Genomic DNA, 21916 nt, shown 5'->3' with positions numbered 1-21916 from the left:
TAAGCCAGGAAATGGAAGAGGCGAAAGTATTCGCACTGATATCAGATGAAACAAAAGACATTGCGAGAAACGAACAGGACAGATATTTGTATCGCGGGCAGGTAGAAGAACGTTTTTTAGGATTTGTCACTCTTCAATCATTAGATGCAGTTTCGCTCTTTCTCGTAAATATCAGAATCGAAGAACTTCTTCCCAAGAACTCCATAGGTGCCTGTAATTGTGTAGCACAAACATACGTTGGAGTGGTAGAGTGAGAGGTGCATCAGGGTCAGAATATTTCTTGAAGTATGAGATAACTGTAACCTTTTTCAGATTTTTATTCCTGTGATAACATTTCTCTGAAAGGTGAAACGCAGATTTTGTCAAAATTGATTGAATTGTTGTTTTAAGTCTACTTTATGCACAGAAAGGCTAATCGAGACTGGACCTACAGCTTGAAGTGGTATCCGAACCACTGTGCCATGTGCCTCCACCGGGTATCGAACCCGGGACTACTTGATTACAAGGCAACGACGCTACCACTGCGCCATCGGGGAGGCCCATTTTGTCCAAAACTCTTCAACGTTACGAAGATGGAACGAAAGTACTCACTCAACTTAATGAATTTCTTCGAAATCCTAGGAAAGTATAAATTCTCATTTCACAAGGTTCACACTCTAGTTGTATTCTATGTAACAATTCCAGTTTCCGATGCAGCGTGTGAAAAAATCTTTTCTTCTCTGAAGCCTTTGAAAAGCCTTGCTCGAAACAGGATGCTGGATGCCAGCTGCCTCATTTGGCTGTCCTTGTTATTGAGAAGAAATGTGAAGTCCTGGACGTAGCGAAGGTGGGCAATGTGTTTTCCAAAGCACATTCAGCAGAATTCTTTCACAGAAGAATTGCACTTCACTAAGTGACTTTCGTTGTTTCTAATACTCAAGAACATTAATTTCTCCCAACGTCATGTTTATTTTGCAAGAAAATTAAACTCTTTGAAACATTTTTTTTCGTCATTTACGTATATCATTATCTTAACTTGAATATTTATATCAGTAGTTTCATTTCAAGAAAGACGATGAATTATAAAATTATAAATGTCTTCCAATACTGAAATAGGCCACTAGAAACAACGCAACTTGCGGCAGTTCCCACGAATAAAGAAAAAAGAATTAATGCCTTTATTAAAGTGGATCATATGGAGATAAACTTGAAATCAAGAAGTAAATTTAGGCAGTAAACGATTATTATTATTATTATTATTATTACAATTATTATTATATATGTAGCCTATATCTATGATATATATGTAGTGTTTTTGGGCGTTTAAATGTGACTGCCCCCTAACAATATTTTGTCGCCCCCCGTCACTTTTCCCTGGCGCCGTCACTGCTCCTCACCTTGCCATCCTCCCTCCCCCAGTCTACGTAGTGTGATTCAGAATCTATTCCTGAAGGCCCAAGGTCAAATGCAGAAAGCATTGACCACGAATTATAGTGCACTCCCACAAGGACAAGGGTTTTTCTTATTTTATTTTGCTAGTGAATGTCAACATCTAGAAATTTGTACTGCGTAGTTTGATTCCCGTTGAGAAGTGATGCAGAACATGACTTTTGTTTTTAGCTCGCCAATATTAGTTCCCTTACTTTACATGGCGAACAATAACGAGCCCCTATCAGCCCCAAGCAATGCTGCTACATAGAAGAGTGAATTATCAAGTGAACTATGCTTTGGTGGTCATAATCATGACCAGGGGACGGATTTAATTATAAATATATTTAAATATGAAACTTAAATCAGTTATATTTTGTATTATCTTTACTCATCATGGCATGTCGACCAGTTGCGCAACCACGGGGGGCAGGTGGCATTGCCCCCCTAACCTTCGACGGCAGTCAATTCTAGTGGGGCAAACGTTGACGGCCAAGGGCACCTGCAGGGGGCACAGAGGAGCAATTGCTTCCCTCGATTTCAAATTTTATGCAAATGAAAATACATTTCGTAAAAATTTTCTTGCTCACTTCGCTCGCAATACCTGCGTTTCTTAAGTCTCCTGAAGTTTAGAACGATAGCGGGCGGCGGAAGTCGTCCATGGGCACCGAATGAGCTAAATGAAAAAGTTGGGAAAGAGATAATACCTTGGCACCCCGCGATATTATTTGTGCCCTATTAGGGGAAAATAGGGAGGGGCAAACATTGACGGCCAAGGGCACCTGCAGGGGGGCACAGATGAGTAATTAACCCCCTCGATTTCAAATTGTATGCAAATAAAAATACATTTCGTAAAATGTTCTTGCTCGCTTCGATCGCAATTCCTGCCTGCGTTTCTCACCTTCGTCAAGTTCAGAGCAGTAGCTAGGGGGCGGTGGGAGTCGGCCATGGTCGCCAAGCGATCTAAATAAAAGGAAATTATTTGCGCCCTATCAAATCAATATTATTTTCAGTTGCAAAATTTGGATCTAAAAATTTTCTTGTTCGCTTCGCTCGCAATATAATTGTTTTCTGTAATGCATTTAAATGATATGTGTTGTATATATCATATATACAACACATATAATTTAAATGCATGTATTGAATAAACTTTCAATACGTACACAATTTAGTGTTTTCATGTCGCATATGTATTTTCTTATTTTATGTCGCTCCATGTTGCATATGTGTAAAACATATCTTGTACTATATGTCCAGGAAATAAATGCTCGGTTTGAAGCAAAACTTCAAAGATGAAAAATTTTGAGGTCAAATGTGTGACTGAACACATCTTTCCCACCTCGAGTTTTTTTTAAACTAAAATATTATATTTCTGTGAGTTGCATCCCAATAATGTATTCCATAAAGATCTTCATGGTGCCGGTAAAAATGGCAATGGAAAAAATGGCAACGGAAAAAATGGCCAAGTAAAAATGGCAAACGGAAAAAATGGCCAAAGTGAAAAAGGCAAACGGAAAAAATGGCCAAAGTGAAAATGGCAAACGGAAAAAATGGCCAAAGTGAAAATGGCAAACGGAAAAAATGGCCAAAGTGAAAATGGCAAACGGAAAAAATGACCAAAGTGAAAATGGCAAACGGAAAAAATGGCCAAAGTGTAAATGGCAAACGGAAAAAATGGCCAAAGTGAAAATGGAAAACTGAAAAAATGGCCAAAGTGAAAATGGCAAACGGAAAATTGGCCAAAGTGTAAATGGCAAACGGAAAAAATTGCCAAGTAAAAATGGCAAACGGAAAAAATGGCCAAAGTGAAAATGGCAAACGGAAAAAATGGCCAAAGTGAAAATGGCAAACGGAAAAAATGGCAAACGGAAAAAAATGGCCAAAGTGAAAATGGCAAACGGAAAAAATGGCCAAAGTGAAAATGGCAAACGGAAAAAATGACCAAAGTGAAAATGGCAAACGGAAAAAATGGCCAAAGTGTAAATGGCAAATGGAAAAATGGCGAAAGTAGGAATCACAAACAGAAATCAAAAGAAAATGATAAATAATTGTTATAAATAATTCGTATGTAAATTGTAAACAAGAAAAATATTGATGCTGTGTTTAACCAAATCAATTTATTCACCTTTGATATCGTCACTTTACATGCATTGCAACTTTAGGTTATGTGCTACTCCTCGTAAGAAATCGTGCATTGGTCTTTTGTTGTATAGCACTGTCTGTACAAATTATCCTACTTCTTTGGCAGTTGTCAAATACTCGTATATAGTATGAATTGTTCTCTTATACGGTCCAAAATCGAATCTAGTGTTTTTAGGTTCACTTGTATTGCACGGATGTTGATTTCGAATATTCATATCATTAGGACACTTGGCTATCATTACAGCATCGTAATCAGGTGGATGATTATGGTCGTAAGAACACACATGATTTTTGTTTCAATAAATTCAATAAAAAGTACAAATTCGTCTCCCTCAGAGAAATCAGTGACACAAATTAGTGCGAGGGTAGATAAGTGCTGGAAGCACGTGTGATTGGTCAGCAGATGTGCGCGAGGCGTAAACGTGTTTTCAGTCAAGATGAAAATCCATGCTATGCTACACCCCCCCCTTAAATTTCATGAAACACACATGCTTCAAATTATTTACAAAGGTTACCTTTTATTAACATGTGATTCTATAGCGTCAGGAACTTCTGTCAGAAGAAATAAAAAAAGAAACGGCATTATAATTATTTTTGGAAACATCAAAAAAAAAAATGTATCAATTCAAAGACAAATTAGTGATAGTGTTGCCCACGGGACGAGATGGGACAGGCTTTTAAAAATTCGAGACGAGACGAGATTGACCATGTGTCATAAGACAAACGAATATTTTCGAGACGAGACAGCATTTCCACGAGGCTCCACGAGACGAGACAGGCCAAAGTCTCGTCTCGTGGGCAACACTAATTAGTGATAATGACACCAAAATTATATTAACTTTAAATTTCAAACTGAAATGCAAGACATATAATTTCTCAATTTTCATGAAAAATCGTAATTTATTGTATTTGCCATTTTTATTCTTGCCATTTTTACCGTTGCCATTTTTTCCCTTTGCCATTTTTACCTAAATTCATCTCCATGGGTGGCAGAAGGTAACAAAATGTATCGGTCTGGAAAAACAGCTACTTCTGAAAGAAAATAAGAGAAAAGAAATTCGCGTCGTCAGTAGTGAAACAATTCGAAAACTTACATGATAAGTAAATAAGTAACTACCAATAAAAGGTGTAGGTGAGTGGTTAGTGTTACGGCTTCACGCTCTGAAGGATGCGTGTTCGAGCGCGTTTACAGATATATATATATATATTTGCCAATGAGGCATGTGTGTGTTCGAATCCGCATTTAGACAGTGATTTTTTTTTTTAATCTGTAACCACAGCACATGCATTTTTAATCCATGATTTCACCTGCTAATTTCGAAAAGCACCTTAGACTTTTCCTTCTTAAATAAGTAAATAATCCATGGCGCGACAGCCCTCGAAGGCCTTGGCCTATCTCCCGACTGCCAGCCTCCCTCCCACAATCTTACATAGAGGTGTGGAGAACTTCAACCGCTAATGGGAATGACATGGGGTAAGAACGTCGAACCCTCAGCCGTTATAGGAGATTTCCGAAACTGGGTTACGCTACTCACTCGTAGCTCCCCAATTTCCTCACGATGGGTTGCCACCGGTCCTATACACAGGCCGAAAACCCAGAGACTGAACCCAGGCGGACTCAAACCCATGCCGTCCCGCAGCCGGAGTCCAAAGCACGGCCACGGAGGAGAACTATCTAATGTTACATTACTCGAGAATGTCCTTGATGACTGACTATTCTCTGTCGTGTAATTTGAAGAAATGTTTGAACTTTGTTGATAAGTAAGCAGGACTCAAAATGGGAATTTTCACGAAACTGAACGATTTACTTAATTAACATGCTGTTGTTTGCTTTTGTCTCCGATTACAACAGTGACAACGGAACGAATAGGTTCCAGCAGTGATTTATCCACACACCTCTAACACCCCCCCCCCCAACACCCTCCCTGCAGGGGGGTGTAAATATGGATTTTTATATCAAAAATATAATGACAATACTTCAACATAAAGGAACCATTTGTAGCTCTACAAGAAGCGAAGTCCAATGGACCTTTCGATCAACTACAACCAAAGAGTCAAAGAAGGAGGGTGGAATGTTCAGCATGTTGATTTCCTGGAAACACCAGCTCCCTGGTGATTTCCTGGAAACACAAGCTCCCTTGACAAGGCTTCGCTATGGAACGGACACTGGCATCTGGAAAATGTCAAACTGATCTCTAGCACAGGGAGCACATACCGCACACAGCGATGACAGTTCAGCGCTTGAATACCTAAATAAATATTTCTTAAATACGTTACAGGTATGTAAATTCAACCCCTGAGTCAATGAAATTTACATTTCGTTTCATTTTCCTTTTAATTCTTTCCATGGGCGTCCGGAACGCCCCCCGAAAAATGAAAGTCAACCAGAAATTATATATTTTTCGCATATAATTTCATTTCAGCCATAATAATATGCGTTAATTATTGCATGAATGTGATAAATTCAAATTTAAGCAATAATTTTGAGGGATCAATACTATTATTGGGGAAAATGTCCCTTGTTTGCTCCCCCTGGAAAAAAAATACCTTCCTTGTCTCTTCCTGGAAAAATTCCTGCGGACGTCCATGATTCTTTCATGTGAAAAAATGTACTTACGATAAAAATAAGGGAAAAATTCAAAGATACAGGTTTGACTCTTATAGTGAATTGTGTTACTATGGTTAGCAACACTATTTTATGTAACTTGGGCGAGATGTATGATTTTGGAGTGGTAGAGAAGAGAACAGTCAAATGCCTTAGGTCAGTCTCAGTGTAGCATCTCAGTTCGTGTGTTGTCGTTCTACTTAGTGTAACAATGTCTAAAACTTAACTGCAAAATTGGCTGAAGAAGGTAGAGAAATTGAAACCAGACAGAAAGAAACCGAAAGTGGCGAGTAGAAAAGCAGCTTCTTTCATTGCGCTCTTTGTGTTGGAAAGAGAAATAAATGCTATTCAATTTTTAAATAATTTAAAATAAAGCATTACCGCAAATAAGAATTGAAAATTCCTTGCCTTCCCTTTGCAGCAAACATGCCATGCGTTTATTTGCACATGTTATTTAATTTTCTTTTAAGGCAGAGAGGCCCTAGAGTCTCTCGTTCAGTATTTGAAAGATAAACTCTCAACAGCGCCAAGCATATTTTCCAATGTTTTGTAAGGGTAAAAAGACTTCAATATGAAATTCCTTGACCGATTTCATTCAAAAGCAATACCAGGTTCTATCAATTGATTGATTGATTGAGTTGGTGTTTTAAGTCCACTTTATCCACAGTAAGGCTAATCGGGACTGGACTTACAGTTTAAAGTGGGATCCGAACCACTATGAGCCTCCTCCGGGTATCGAGCCCGGGACCCCTTGATTACAAGGCGACTACGCTACCACTGCCCCATGTGGGAGGCCCCAGGTGTCTATCAAACGTACATCTCAACTTCCCACTATATTTTAAAGTCTCCATGGCCATGCTCTATATAGAGTTTCATTATTTTATTTCAGTTTGTGAATCATTGTTTAAACAGAGATTTGAAAACACCAGGAGCATTTGGAACTCACTCGCAACATAGAACTATTAAAATTATATATATGCATATTTTCTAACTGAAGCTAGAACAGGAGGGTGCAGGGGGCGTGTGCTGAGGTAAAGAGGTCACCGAACGAGCAAAGCAAGATTGTAAATAGTACACATTGTAGGATACTGTAAAATGAAAGTATTGTTTCTATGTTTTATTAATAATATGCATTATCAGTTTGCAAGTAAATAGTTCTGAAAATTTTCTTACTCGTTTCGCTCGCAGTGTGGTCATTCATTTAAGAGTCATATTATATCTGCAGATACATGTACTTATTACTACTACTTCAGACAGGCAAGAGCGCACACACCCATGCAATGCATTCTCACCGATATTTCATCGATGAATTGGAAACCCCCCAAGATAATATCTGAGTTACACCTACGATAAGAACCACACAAATACAGTAAAAAAATATTGCGCAAGTGTTCCTAATTTCTTTATAACTAGCTCAAGAATTGTCCTCCTCCGTAGTCGAGCGGGTTAAGGCGTTCACTCGTCTTGAGATCGTTCGCTGCGGGACGGCGTAGGTCGGCTCTGGTCGGAATTTATTCGGCCTGCGTATAGGGCCGGTGGCAACCCACCATCGTGAGGAAATTGGGAAGCTCCGAGTGAGTGAGCGTAACCCGGTCAAGAAGACCTACAACAACGGCTGGGGGTTCGTCGGGCTGATCACCCGTCACCCCAATACTGGTCTAAGACCTCCACGCTATAACAGGTGATGGAGGAACAGTGTGGGAGGGAGACCAGCAGTCGGTAGGTAAGCCAAGGCCCTACAAAGGGCTGTAGTGCTGTGGGTTTAGTTTTAGCTTAAGAATTGCGTGAAATTATCCCTGGTAATAATATCTTTAAATTTTGTGTTTTTCAATGTCATCTCTTGTGTTTGTCTAACGATTGATTAAATAAGTACTGAACTGTAGACTGAAATGTTAACATTGTCACAAAAATATATTTTCCATCTTTTCCAGCATTTGACATCTTTTTTCTTCTGAAATGTTACGTGAAGGGAAGGGAGGAGGTTAATCTCTGGAAACATCTATGAACAAATTGAATTAGGGCAAACTGGTCCAAAATATGCACTTGACGTTCCCAAAGTTTCCAACACCCCCAAGGGAAAAATGCTGGATAAACCCCTGGGTTCCAGCCATTCACGAACATGCCACTCCGCTCCATTTCGACCCCAGATAGTATGTAATCGCGACTAAGTCTTTTGTTACCAACCAGAAGTCAAAGATATTAGTAATTCATTTTCTTTAGAATATTCAATTAAATATCTTCCATGGTCAGTATTAATATAAGACACCACACGATCAATATGTCTCCCGGAACTGCACTTGACCTTGGAGACCCGAGATAGGTTTTTGATTCTGTTGTACTGTACAAATACAAGTGGCACGGGGCAAATTTGGGTAAAACTTCGATAGCGTCCCAACGGATTTCTTCATTTTTACACAAGAAACTACTTACCGAAATGAGTTTCTGTAGTATTTAGAAGTTCGTGTAGGTATTTTCTTTCATCGAGAAAAACCGATGTTGTCCGTATATGCTAAATTGAACGAAATGAGTGCTAATGGAACCTAACCTAACCTCGTAGGCATACCTCGTCCCCGTGATGGTTCGTGGGGCTATCGTGAATTTTTGTTGTCACAAAAATATATTTTCCATCTTTTCCAGCATTTGACATCTTTTTTCTTCTGAAATGTTACGTGAAGGGAAGGGAGGAGGTTAATCTCTGGAAACATCTATGAACAAATTGAATTAGGGCAAACTGGTCCAAAATATGCACTTGACGTTCCCAAAGTTTCCAACACCCCCAAGGGAAAAATGCTGGATAAACCCCTGGGTTCCAGCCATTCACGAACATGCCACTCCGCTCCATTTCGACCCCAGATAGTATGTAATCGCGACTAAGTCTTTTGTTACCAACCAGAAGTCAAAGATATTAGTAATTCATTTTCTTTAGAATATTCAATTAAATATCTTCCATGGTCAGTATTAATATAAGACACCACACGATCAATATGTCTCCCGGAACTGCACTTGACCTTGGAGACCCTGCTCTACCGACTGAGCTAGCCGGGCTTGCTTCTTACATTCGACAATACTATGTCACACGATAGCATAGCATCCTAGAAGTGTTAATTTATATTGCGAGAGTAAAATACATTAACCTGCTGTATTCTTGCATAATGTTCAATTTAAATATACCGGAAATATTCTACAGAGCAAATCTTATACGGGAAGCGCTTTGACCGTACGATATATACAGCTCGTCCGGCACCAACACTACCAATAAGAAAGTTTTATAACTAAGCAACAAACAACATTGAACAATACCAAGAGATGATGGCAACAGGCCTGTAGCCAGGATTTTATTTCGGGAGGGGCTCATCCCTTATCAGCAGCCGTCATCTAAAGGGGGAAAAGTGGGGGTAGAAGCCCTGAAGATGAATTTCTCAGTATATTGCACATTATTATACACGATGTTTAATCCTGTTAAGGAAGTAAAGCCAATTACCACTATACACTATTTAAATTAGATATTCAGATTCAGCCCCCTTAGTCCTCTCCCTGGCTACGTGCCTGGATGGGAATGATAAAATAAAATTACTCAAACATGTATGTATAGCAAAAACACAGTTCCAACGTGTTTTAACTGTTCTTACAGTCGAAAGGAGAACGTATCAGTGTTTCTTTAACGAGGATTCCCACATAAATATTGCCACAAACACTCCCACTTCAAACCCAGAAGGCCATTACGACAGTTAGTATCATATCTACGTTTAAAAAAAAGCTGTGTGAAAACATTCTCGGAAATCGTTAGATAATATCGCTCATCTTCCTCCTACAATAATTCCTACTATGTTATCCCGTTGGTTATAAAATGTACAGAAATAACTACGGATCGCTTACATATTCCAAGTCAAGAATTGCTCTAATTGCCATCCCCGTTGCAAAGTTCTTAAAAATCGTGTTACGTCATATTCGTATTAAAAGTTTCCGAGCAGCACATTTGCGTGTTTTGATGTTACGGGAACTTACGAATGCGCTTAAGGGGGTTCTTCTTCCCTGGGAAGTCTTTGGAAGAAATTCTCAGAAGTGTGTGTCCATAAATATTATCTTTCGACATGATATATTTGCAAGGAACGGTATATCGAAGTTCATGACGTCGTGGCGTGTTTGAAATCTTTGCTGCTGTTAAATACGAAAATATCTGGTTGATTGAGATTTGTTATTTTTTTATATCAGTGGTGTTTAAACAGCGGCGGCGGGTGACATTAATGCGTTTATCCCGTTATAGGTGTTTACCGTCTATGGGACATCCCAAGGAGATTAGTTTACCCTCCCCTTTTACCTGAAAAGTCGGTTAGGTCTAATCCTAAAAGTATTGTTATTATTTAATAAAGGATGGATCACATAAATGATACATCATAAACAATAAATGAAATATGATCTCCCAATGTCCAAAGGTATTAATTATTATAATCGCAGTATGACTTACATAGCGTTTCTCGTCCTTTGTGATCAACCTTTATGCTGAAGTTGAGTAATGCCAGAAGTATTTAGCAGAAGAACTAATTTTCTTGAGAGCAGCTTCATTCCTCAACAGTCGTTAATTGATCTCACCGAAAACCTTATCCCACATATCAGACACACAACTCTAGATTTCTTTTGAGTTTGTGTGAAGACGCAGAAAATTTAAATTCTTGTTGCTCTTTAATGTTACTGCTCTACAAGTAACGGAACACATAAAAAACAATACATCTTTTTTAGCATGAAATGTCTCAAATTTATACTTGGTTTTTAATATAACTCCCAGACTTTTATAAAACGGGAAAAATAGTGTTTTTTAATAAACGGGACGGTCCCGGTCAAAACGGGACGTATGGTCACCCTGGAAATGGCGAGCGCAACACGTTACAAAGGCTTGAGTCCCAAAGGTACAAAGAGCAGACTTGAAGTATGGTCTTGTCGAAAGTGACGTCACCTATAGTACAGTTCGAAAGCGCCAAGGAAAACAAGCAATCGAGTGCACAGTGCGTAGGCCGCTTCAATGCACACTTGCTGGCTTGTTTCCTTAACATCGTGGAACTGGAAACTCAGTCAGGTGTTGGTTGTAGTCCTTCTGTTGTGTGGAAATGTAAATAGAAGAACTTTTAAAAACGCTATGTGATTTTTATGGTGAAAAAAATTAGTGTTTACGAAGCGGAAAAAACAACATGTTCTGTTGTTTGGCGGTGCAGTCGAAGTGCAATTCGAAAGATTTTCGCTTCCATTCCAAGACTTCCATACTGAACTGAAAGATCATTCTCGGAGGGCGTTCGCTTCAAGTACGGTCTTGTACCTTTCGGACACGGCCTAAATCAAAAGTTGCAGTCTCGAACTCTAGGTGTGTCATTGCATTTGTTCCATCACATATTTTATGAGTTCATCATTCATTCTTCAAAACGCATATCTTACTCTTACAATGATTGATGTTTTAATGTTACTTTAAACATAAATGAGCATCAATCCACTGCTTAATCCACCCAAGTAAGTCAAAAGTTTGTTTTAAGTTCATTTTATGCCAGGGACGGCGACAGGGGTGGGCACGGGTGGGCAAGCGCCCACCCAAAAATTCCTGTGCCCACCCGATTGCCCACCCAATCAAAATAAATAAGTACATATACTTGTAGATATATGAATGATTCAATATATAAGTGTATTCTGGTGTTCATAAGTACAAATATTCACATATTATCAACACATAAAAAGCCAATTTGGTCATTTGAAGGTTAAAGTAATTACGAGAGCTATTGAAGCAAAAACTGTGATCAAATGAATACTTCCATGTTTAAAAGCAGCTAGTATGCTTAGGAGGCTCAAAATTATACAGGGTATGATCAAGATTAGATCAGAATTTAGGGTGAACTTGAGGACTGTAGCTCCGGGTCTCCACATACGTACATGTATATATATCCCGGCCTGAGTATGGTTAAAATAATCTCCAAATAAACAGATGCAAATATCATCTTAGGGCTACTTCCTCCAGCAACACAATAAATTATTTGGACCTTTTAATTATTATTATCAGAATAATTTAATCAAGAAGACTTAGATGGGCAGGCCATGTGGCACGAGTGGCAGAGGAAAGAATAGTTTACAGGATTCTTGTTGGGAAACCTGATGGTAAGAGACCAGTAGAAAGAATAAGACGAGGATGGAGGGATAACGTTGAGATGGACCTAAAAGAAATCGGTAAGGATGGGAAATATTGGATTAATCTTGCTCCGGATAGGGACAGGTGGAAGGCCTGTGTTTCTGCAGCCATAAACCTTCGAGTTTAAGTATTCTAGAGAGTATAATATAATTTTAATTAGCTCTGCATTGAAATTCCAGAAGTGTCCCTTTTTTTTTTACAATTCTTTTATACCTGTCATCTTCAAATATCAATATGGTATGCGAAATATCAACTTTATATTCGTTCTACTAATAAGAAGGAATCACAATAATCACTACAATACCAAAGTGAATAAATGTTAATAAACCAGTTATATATGGAAAAAGCTACAGAATTATTCAATTGCTAATGAGTGGCTTATCATATTTAGAAATCCTCGTTCGACACATAAATTTTGCCACATGAATCATCCGAAAATGTCAACAGAATATGTAGATGCAGCTGACGTAAAGAAAGAAAAAAGTAATGTCACGAAGTATCCAGAAGACGATTTTGTTAGTTTGTTTCTAAGCCCACTTTTATGCTCAGATATGCTACACAGGACCAAACCTACAGTTTAACGTGTAGTCCGAACCAGTGTGCATTTTGCTTCCACCAGAGGAGTGGGGGGGGGAGGTCGAACACATGACCTCTTCATTATAATGCGACAGCGTTATGCCTTTGGGGATAAAATATACAGAAAGAACTCGCACCAAACGTGTCATTTTATCACCACAGAAGATGCGTCCATTTTAAGAGGGTGATTGCCTGAGACAAATATTTGAGACTTTCGGAAAACAACGTCATTGTTCACGGAATTAGCTGTCTTGATCCACTAATGAAACGCTGTGAAATTGAAACTACCACCTCAACTTTCTAAGAAGTATGAACTAATGAAACTCCATTTTTTTGAAGAATAAGTTGTGGTTGATTTGTTTTATTTTAAGTAATTTCTCTGCTAATTTTGATAATGATGACAATAAGGTTCAATGGTGATTAGATGAAAGTAACGAAGGGGTGAAAACAAACACATGCTGACAGCTGACACTCAAAATACAAGCCCTCATAAATTACACTGGGGAACAAAAAAAAGATTTTATTTTGCGGCATAAAGTTTAATAACAGTTTCAGCACACAAAACAGCTGTGATTGCCAATTGTATGATTGGTTCAATTGAATTGACTCCAGTTATAAAAATAAACACACCATGGAAAATGTAGAAGGTAAAATTACTCTACGCTTTTCTCGGTAATATCAAAATTTGATAATGGTCTGAAATTCCCATTAAAAAACTTATTTATTTATTTGTACATTGTTGCTAGGCAACTTATGAAGCATTGCTAGGCAATATATCGGACACTCAACAAAGCTTAAGGAAGAATACCAAAACATAAAAATGGTTTTAGAAAAAAAAATTGAATATGCTGAACATAAGTGGCTCGTGTGTGTGGATTTGAAGATGGTGAATTTTTTACTAGGACAGCGAAGTGGGTACACAAAGTATCCCTGTATCCTATGTTTGTGGGATAGTCGTGCTAGAGAAAAGCATTGGACGATAAAAGTTTGGCCCCCCAGGGAAAATATTAGTGGGAAAAGCTAATATCATTCATGAACCGCTGATAGATAGGGACAAAATCATCCTTCTGTCGCTGCATATTAAACTTGGGTTGATAAAACAGTTTGTCAAGGCCTTACATACAAGTGGTGATTGTTTCAAATATATATGCCACACTTTTCCAGGACTAAGTATTGAAAAATTGAAGGCAGGAATCTTTGACGGACCACCACAAATTCGTACACTTATAAATGATGCCAATTTTACAACTTACATGTCTTACATCGAATCTGAGGCCTGGCCGAGGTTTGTGTCCATCGTCAAAAACTTTTTGGGGAATCACAGAGCAGAAAAGTACCCCGATATAGTTGGAAATATGTTGAAAATGTTTGAGAAATTGGGAGCTAATATGAGTGTGAAGATACATTTTCTACATAGCCACATTGACAGATTCTCTGAGAACCTTGGTGATTTTAGTGAAGAACGGGGAGAAAGGTTCCATCAGGATATAAGGATAATGGAAGAAAGGTACCAGGGACGGTGGGATCGCCACATGATGGCCGACCACTGTTGGAGCTTACAGAGGGATTGTCCTAAAAAGCAATACAGCAGGAAATCGTATAGAAAACATTTCACATAGTTTGTTACTTCATTGTGTACATATTTTCGTAATTATTATGATCATAGGCCTATATAAATTTATTTTTATATTAATGATTGTAATCACAAAAAGAAATATTAAATTGTTGTAGGAAGTTCATTTATATGTATGTCTTATGTTTCCGCCATTTTGGTTTAGTTGCATTTATTTCATAAATTAGAGCCAATTCAGGAAATATATTATTATATCATTATTCAGCAGCATGAAATTACCCTAAATTAGCTCTCAAACACTGTGCCGCAATTTCACTGTTCCCCAGTGTTATTACTTTGACAGTAGTTCCAGGCGCCAGGGACTCGTTGCCCTGAAAGAATAACGTTTCCAGGGAATGCTGCATAGGATAGAGGTTGACATTCTAGTGTGTTCGAAATGGTCACGTCATCTATGAAAAACAGATGAATTATTACTGGTACGGTGATCAATTTCGATGAATTCCTTGTGTCCTAAATCATTTTGTTACCTCAAAAAATATGTTCATGTTACCATACGTGTATTGCTGGCTTCTCCCACATTAGTAACATGACAGTTCAGGAAACGAATAGCAACTTAGCTAATAATATTTTCAATTCTGAACAGAATTTTAATCCAAACATTCAGTGGCGGCGATTAGGAGGAGCGGGAAGTGGGGGATGTAGTTTCCGAGCCACATTTTGCCAATTTTTGCCCCCGCACTATGGCCTCTTTATGCTACCAAGAAAACGTATATTGTCCTTGCCCCTCAAATGTTGGCACCCAATCGCTGCTACTACAAATATTCAGATAGATTTGTGAGTTGTACAAACCTTGTAAGAAAAGTGACCCCTCAAGGAGTAAGAAAACTCTTTCAGTCAAAAACTCATAGGATGAATGTACTATGTACTATGCTCTGTAACATGCATTTAAATTACGAGAGACTTCACGATTGTCTACCATCGCACTTTGTAGTGTTGCCGCCGAATGCATAAAATCAAGTATGCGCCTTGTATTTACAACACAAGCTTAAACCTAATTCACATTTAATTCACTGTATTAACATGCATGAAAGAATGTGATTAGAATGTATGGCTGCGCATGATTAAACACTTCCTTGAAATAATTGTGTCCATCAGAGACGAAGCAAAAGGAAATGGAACAAGATGTGAGAATAGATTAGAAAAGAATAAAGAGGAAAACAAGAAATGTGAAGGGAAAAGAAGTAAGAGGAAAATCGGGAGTGTAAGAGAGAGGGGGGATACATACGTCTCACATACACATATATACTATATATGGTCTTACATTTATACTGCCCACCCTAATCTATCAATATGGAGCTTCTGCCCACCCGGTCAAAAATTTCTGGCGCCGCCCCTGTTTTATGCTCAGGTAAGGTGTGATCCACTACGAGAAATGATAACAAAACCAGCTCAAGACTGCAACACTAATCAAGTGAGCTTCAAAACGCCATGTACAAACTTGCACCAGTGACGAGGAGTGGTTTCTTGCCCTCTGTCAGCCTAAAACTTACAGAAATTTCTTGGCAAATGAAAATTCAATATCTGTGCATGCTTACCACACCAGCAAGTTTACCTATGGAGGAGATACAGTAGTTCGACAATGGCCTCAGTTCGCAGGCAGATGTGTGGAAAAGCATTCGCAGGAGCTCATAAGTGACTGCACGTGGACACAAAGACTTATTCTTCTTAAGGTATACAGACACTAACTCAAAGTTAAAATTATATGCAGATCAGCAATAGGTCTGTGCTAACTTGCAGCAAACTTGTGCAACCCTACAAACAGAAATTTTCTAGATAAGAAACAAATACAAATTAAGGTGTTTTCTTTTCAGTTGACACTCCCTCCTGGACATTGCAACATGCACTGAGTGGGTTGTTGAGGTAGGGTCCCATAATTCACAATGCCGGTCATTAGTGCAGGTGATGCGCTCCCTGATGGCGTAGTGGTAATGTCGTTGCATTCTAATCAAGAGGTCCGGGGTTCGATACACTATGGAGGCGCATAGTGGGTCGGATCCCACTGTAAACTGTAAGACCCGTCACAATTAGCCTATATGTGCATAAAGTTGACTTAAAACTCAATCTGTGTGTATGTGCATGTGAGGGAGGTTTTAAGGGGGGCGGTCATCTTTGGTGATGGGGTGACACATTGGGACGAGAAGCACAAACATTCCAAATTTGAACTCTCTTTCATTTATGTGTAAATTAGTCTAAATATATCAAACTCAATGTAGGTAGCCATATCGTGCAAGGATGTGTTCTTTCAATATCCACGAGCAAATTGTGTCGATACAAAAAATAAGAGGAAAATGTGGAAATGTTTGGAGAAAAACAAATGGAAAAATACGTCAAGAAACAAAGGAATCCATACTTCCAGTTACCAACAATGGCAATAAAATTGCAAAAGACGCTAGTTACAAGAGATTCCTGTAAGACAGAATGTAGTCATTAGAACGTGTGCCGTAAATTATGGGATAGTTTGCGTTGGCTCAAACGCTTCTCAGATTCAGCCATAACCAGTTTGGCCACTTTTCAGATTTCGCCAGTGTCCGTTGATGAGGTATCAATGACGTCAAAAAAAGCACGATGAGTTCTGGAAAGTGTATTGTTGGGGCAAGCTCCACACTTTCTTCTCTCTTTGAAAGTATGATGTTCTCTTTTCATACTAGCGTAAAGCACAAACTCCTGTCTTCGATGTTTGATGTCAGAAACAAAAACAAAAACAGTTCCTTGCCTACTGGACACAGCGCATGAAGGGGATCGCCCCCGCCCCCCTCTCGCTAAACCCAAGTCCTTGCCAGGGATGGTTCCTCCCCTCCCAAGAAACAAGACAATAGTCTTGTAAATTATTGTAACATACATATTTCCAATATACTTTCTAGCGATACGATTTTCGTTTAATGCCATCAGTACGATCGACGTCAAAACCCAAAAAATCATTCCCAGAATTCCATATACAGATACTAGAAATGTTAACTTATGTTAATATTGATTCTATAAAAAAGGCTATATTTTCTGTAGATGAGAAACTCGCTAATGTACGAATTGCAAAATCGATACACAATTTATGGCACATTAAAATTCAGTATGACCAACAGTGGAAAGTAACACTAAGGGGAGTAATGTTTGTAATGAGTCTGAAGAAGACCTTGCTAGAAGGTTGAAACGTTGCGTTTAGTTTATGTTTTATAATAAAATAAATTTCTGCCTTGGTCAGCATATTGAGTTTTTCAGTGGAAAGTGTGTACTCGTGAAATAAATTTGCGAAAGTAATGAATATGTAGTTTCTTATTATTTTGATGTTTACTTGTTACTTTTAATAATAATAATGTGTTCATTTATATTCCTCTGTTCGATACCCTGTGAGAGCCTCGGTGTTCTAGTCGGTATGGCGTCTGACTGCCACGCGGGAAACTGGGTTCGAGTTGGTGATCTAAAGTCAGAATTTTTCTGGCTTTGTCCCCGCATAAAACTGCTCTGGGGCTCACCCAGCCTCAAACCAATAGGTACCGGGGGAGGGGATAAAGCCCGGCCGGAGAGTGGTGCTGATCACATCACCTCCAAAATATGCCAACATCGAGAATGTGTGAGCCCTTCCCCCACATCCCCTAAATGTGCCTTCATATAGTGCGGTGCTATATGCACCGAGAACTTTACCTATGTTGCCGATACCACGCAGTGAATCCGATCTCACATAAACTGTAGGGCCACTCCCAATTAGCCTATTTGCGCAATTAAGTAAACTTAAACTAGAAACTCTAACTCAGTTTATATCCCCTAGATCAGTGGCTCCGAAAGTGTACACCGCGGCGCCCCGCCTCACAGGGTCTCCGCGAAATATTCCAATATTTTCACTGAAATGATATGATTGTTCCAAATGTGTGCTTATTTAGTACTTTTTACATATAACGTGTTTCTGAATTTGAAGCATGTGTTTATTTTTTAACTTACAGCAATCAACCTAACCACTAGGGACATTGAATTTTCGCGATGCGCGAAATCGCGAAATGTGAAAAAAAGATTCAATTTTGAACATTCTGCACGTAACTACACCCCCAATGATGAAATATTCATGAGTTTTATTCGCGAAGTAATGCGAAATGTGTGCTTTTCAACGAAATGAACGCTTTTTCGCGAAATAACCGTGAAATATCATCAAATTAAGAAGAAAACACGCAAAAACCGGCAATCGAGGTTGTGCGCGCGAACTGTCGATTTGTAACGAAACGTTTGCCTAAAGTTTCCTACAACTTGCAGCTGAAGAACGTTTTATCTTCGATCACATCAGGAAGACGCTGCAAATTGGGATTTCCCATGCACATAATCTCAGTTCGAAAACTTCGCTCCCTGTCAAGCTGCATTCCTTTCTTCCCCCGAATGTCTACTCAACTTCCAGTTTCATTGAACTTGCTAGCTGTAGCAGCGATAAGATTAGTATCTTCCCGCACATCAAGGGAGACAATGGTGTAATTTGTGTTCAGTCATGAATGAATTTTGTTTATCATCATGTGATTTTCAACATGTGTTTGTGTATGTGCAGTAGTGATTATTTTATTTGTTGGACAGCAAGGATATCCTTTAAATACATACAATGAATAAATCACTTGAGATATGCAATTTAGAAATGAAGTGATTTTGTGTTGATGTTTTCTTTTTGGTTGGACAGCTAAGTACTTGTGCATGTGTACAGTATATAAAAATGAAGTAGTTTATCAATTTATAGCTCTTTTGTATGTTGCTCCTCTCATAATGAAAAAGAGTGTGCAATTTTTTTTTCACCGCTGGTATATACCGCTGATCTAACATTTTATTTACCGCTCTCCTCAGTTTTTATTTACCATAAATTTGTGTCCCTACTAACCACAGTAACTGAGCGTTGCAAATGTTAGATAGGTCTACATTCCGACTGGGGCGCCGCGGAGAAATCTTGAAACACTAAGGGCGCCGTGAAACGAAATAGTTTTGGAACTACTACCCTAGATAGAGTGTGTGTAAATCTATGGACTTCCTGTATTCGATGATAATTGATGGTGATGATTGTATCAAACTGATGAAGGGACACTCACAAAGGGGTACTATTTTTTAATAAATTCCCAAGTCTTTAGATTCTATGAGAATGACAAAGAACGAAAATTAATGGGAGCAGTGCTCGAAGTGAGGGAACACAAAGGATGCATTCTACCCCCGTCCCAATTAACAAAATGGGGCGCTCAAAAAGTTCCAGGAATTGTGGTCTTGCACTGTATTAATAAGATGGCAACGCATACCTACTAGAGCTCTGAAGTTGATGACCCAAAAAAATCTCATCGCGTCTAACTGAAATGGAGCATTAATGACACTCATGGACGTCCGCAAGATTTTTTTCCAGGGAGGGGCAAGGAAGGTATTTTATCCAGGGGGACCAACATGGCATATTTTCCCCAATAATAGTGTTCACCCCTCAAAAAACATTGCTTACATTTGAATTTTGAATTTGAATTTAAAATTTTGGGTGCGTCAGCACTAAGGCTATTTTGCACCCGTCACATTATACGGGGTCCAGCCCCTTATTGTTACACATAACAACTCTAACGTTGCATAACTAAAATCATAAAATATTAAAATCTTCTGACTTTCGTTAAAAGCTGAGGCTGTAAAGGAGCACTCAGCACGAATAAGGACAAAACACAGGACAACACAAACAAAATTATACTGACCATGGGGCCAGTCGCCAGAGCCTCGTTAGTCTGCAGTCCAGGGTGTACTAACGTGGAAGTGAGGTTGACTATTGGGTGCACTAATTGGAAGGAGCACCCCTTACACCCCGCTTAAATTTGAATTTATCATGTTCGTGCAATAATTAACACACATTATTGTGGCTGAAATTAAATTATATGTGTGAAATATGTAATTTTTGGTTGACTTTCGTTTTCCAGGGGGGGCACGGCCCCTCCTTGCCCCCCCCCTTCCGGACGCCCATGATGACACTGCGATCAGATATGCTAAGCTTCCCACCGCAACCATCTCTCATGGATTTGATTTGATTTTTGTTATTTAGCGTTGCTTTTCCGCCACTTTTCGTTAATTGCAACGATGACGATGTGAGATGATATGATTGAATTGATGAAGGGACACTCACAAAGTGCCCAGGCCGGGAGTCCAACCCGGTGCACCCTGTGCTAGTCACTCCACCATGGAGGTCGGCCTTTTGAAAAAATATTTTTAAAAGTAACTGACTTGCAGTTACCCTCTTTTTAAATATTTTTAAGTACAGTTACTGCTACTCGAAAAAGGCAATACTGATAAGAATATTTTTTATATATAATCATATTTGTTTCCATATTATGTAGGCAAACAAATATTACAAAGTCGGGGCAACGTTTCATATTTCTTAGTTACAGTGGCGGAGATTAGGAGGCAGTTGCCCTCCCGCCCAACTTTTTGCCCCGCACTATAATCTCTTGCCTACCAAGAGAAAGTAAACTGTTCTTGACCATACAGTTTTGAGTTCTTGTCCCCCAGATTTGACACCCAATCGCCGCCACTGTTTAGGTTTGTTACATTTTCCCCGTTTGGAGTATATATTTTTCCATATAATTTTCTGCCATTTCTCTAGTATTCAAAAATCAATGCACATATTCGTATATTTGTGGCATACATATTCAAAATATGATTTCTCTAAACATTCGTCACATTACTTTCACAATCTTGATTTGAGCAACGAAAATCACGTCAAAAATCAAGCGTCTACTGCTCAAGATTTTTCCACTCTGAGCAATTGGGTGCCAGAACAAACAAACATGCGACAGTCGAGATTCGAAGCAGTTCCCTCAAAGTCATGCAATGACAGTTTTGAAACTGGAGAAACGTAAACAAACCAAGCGAAAGAAGCCAACAAGAATACATGTCGTGGACTACTTCCCTTTGTGTTTCCAAAACAAAATAATGTTGCATGATAAAAATCACTTACCGTACTGACACCACTACAAAATTTATTTTCTTCGTTTTCCTTTTTTAAAATAGAACACCGCAAGCACACAGTATGACCTTGACAAGTGTCACTCACCTGCTCCAAGCACCAAAATAAAAACGGCCCACAACCAGTCTCCACGCAACTCCATTGATAACTATGCTACCTACACTCCTTCACACACTACACAAGCAACACTGCCGAGCGCTCCGTCGGCTGAGCGTATTTCAACAACCTCCGCGCTGATCCAAATTTCGCTCCGCCCCTTTTCCCATTACGTCACGAATTTTCCGCTCGACTTCCAGTTACGGAGAATTCCAACGAAGTCATCCAGTCGAGTCCTGACCTAGCAGAACCTTAGGTTTGAACGAAAATTCTTCAAAAAGGGGAGGGGCATTACCCACCTGAACAGAAATACGTAAAATGTAAATAAATATTAAGTAACTAACTCTCTAGCCTTCT

General features: G+C 39.0%; 1 protein-coding gene across 1 annotated transcript in view; it reads right to left on the bottom strand.

The window, feature by feature from the left end:
- LOC146002551 (venom protease-like) overlaps window positions 1–21641 on the bottom strand; it is a 59550-nt gene extending 37909 nt beyond the window's left edge. Inside the window, exon 1 of the mRNA XM_083140477.1 lies at window positions 21551–21641. Coding sequence (XP_082996603.1) covers window positions 21551–21605 — 55 coding nt within the window. The 5' untranslated portion in view covers window positions 21606–21641. The remainder of the gene's footprint in view (window positions 1–21550) is intronic.
- Between the last annotated feature and the right edge of the window lie 275 nt (window positions 21642–21916).

The sequence above is a fragment of the Lepisma saccharinum genome, chromosome 18 (assembly GCF_977018435.1).
Source record: "Lepisma saccharinum chromosome 18, izLepSacc3.1, whole genome shotgun sequence".
In the NCBI taxonomy this organism is placed as follows: Eukaryota; Metazoa; Arthropoda; class Insecta; order Zygentoma; family Lepismatidae; genus Lepisma; species Lepisma saccharinum.
The sequence above is the reverse complement of the archived record's forward strand: the minus strand, read 5'-3'. Positions and strand labels throughout refer to the sequence as shown.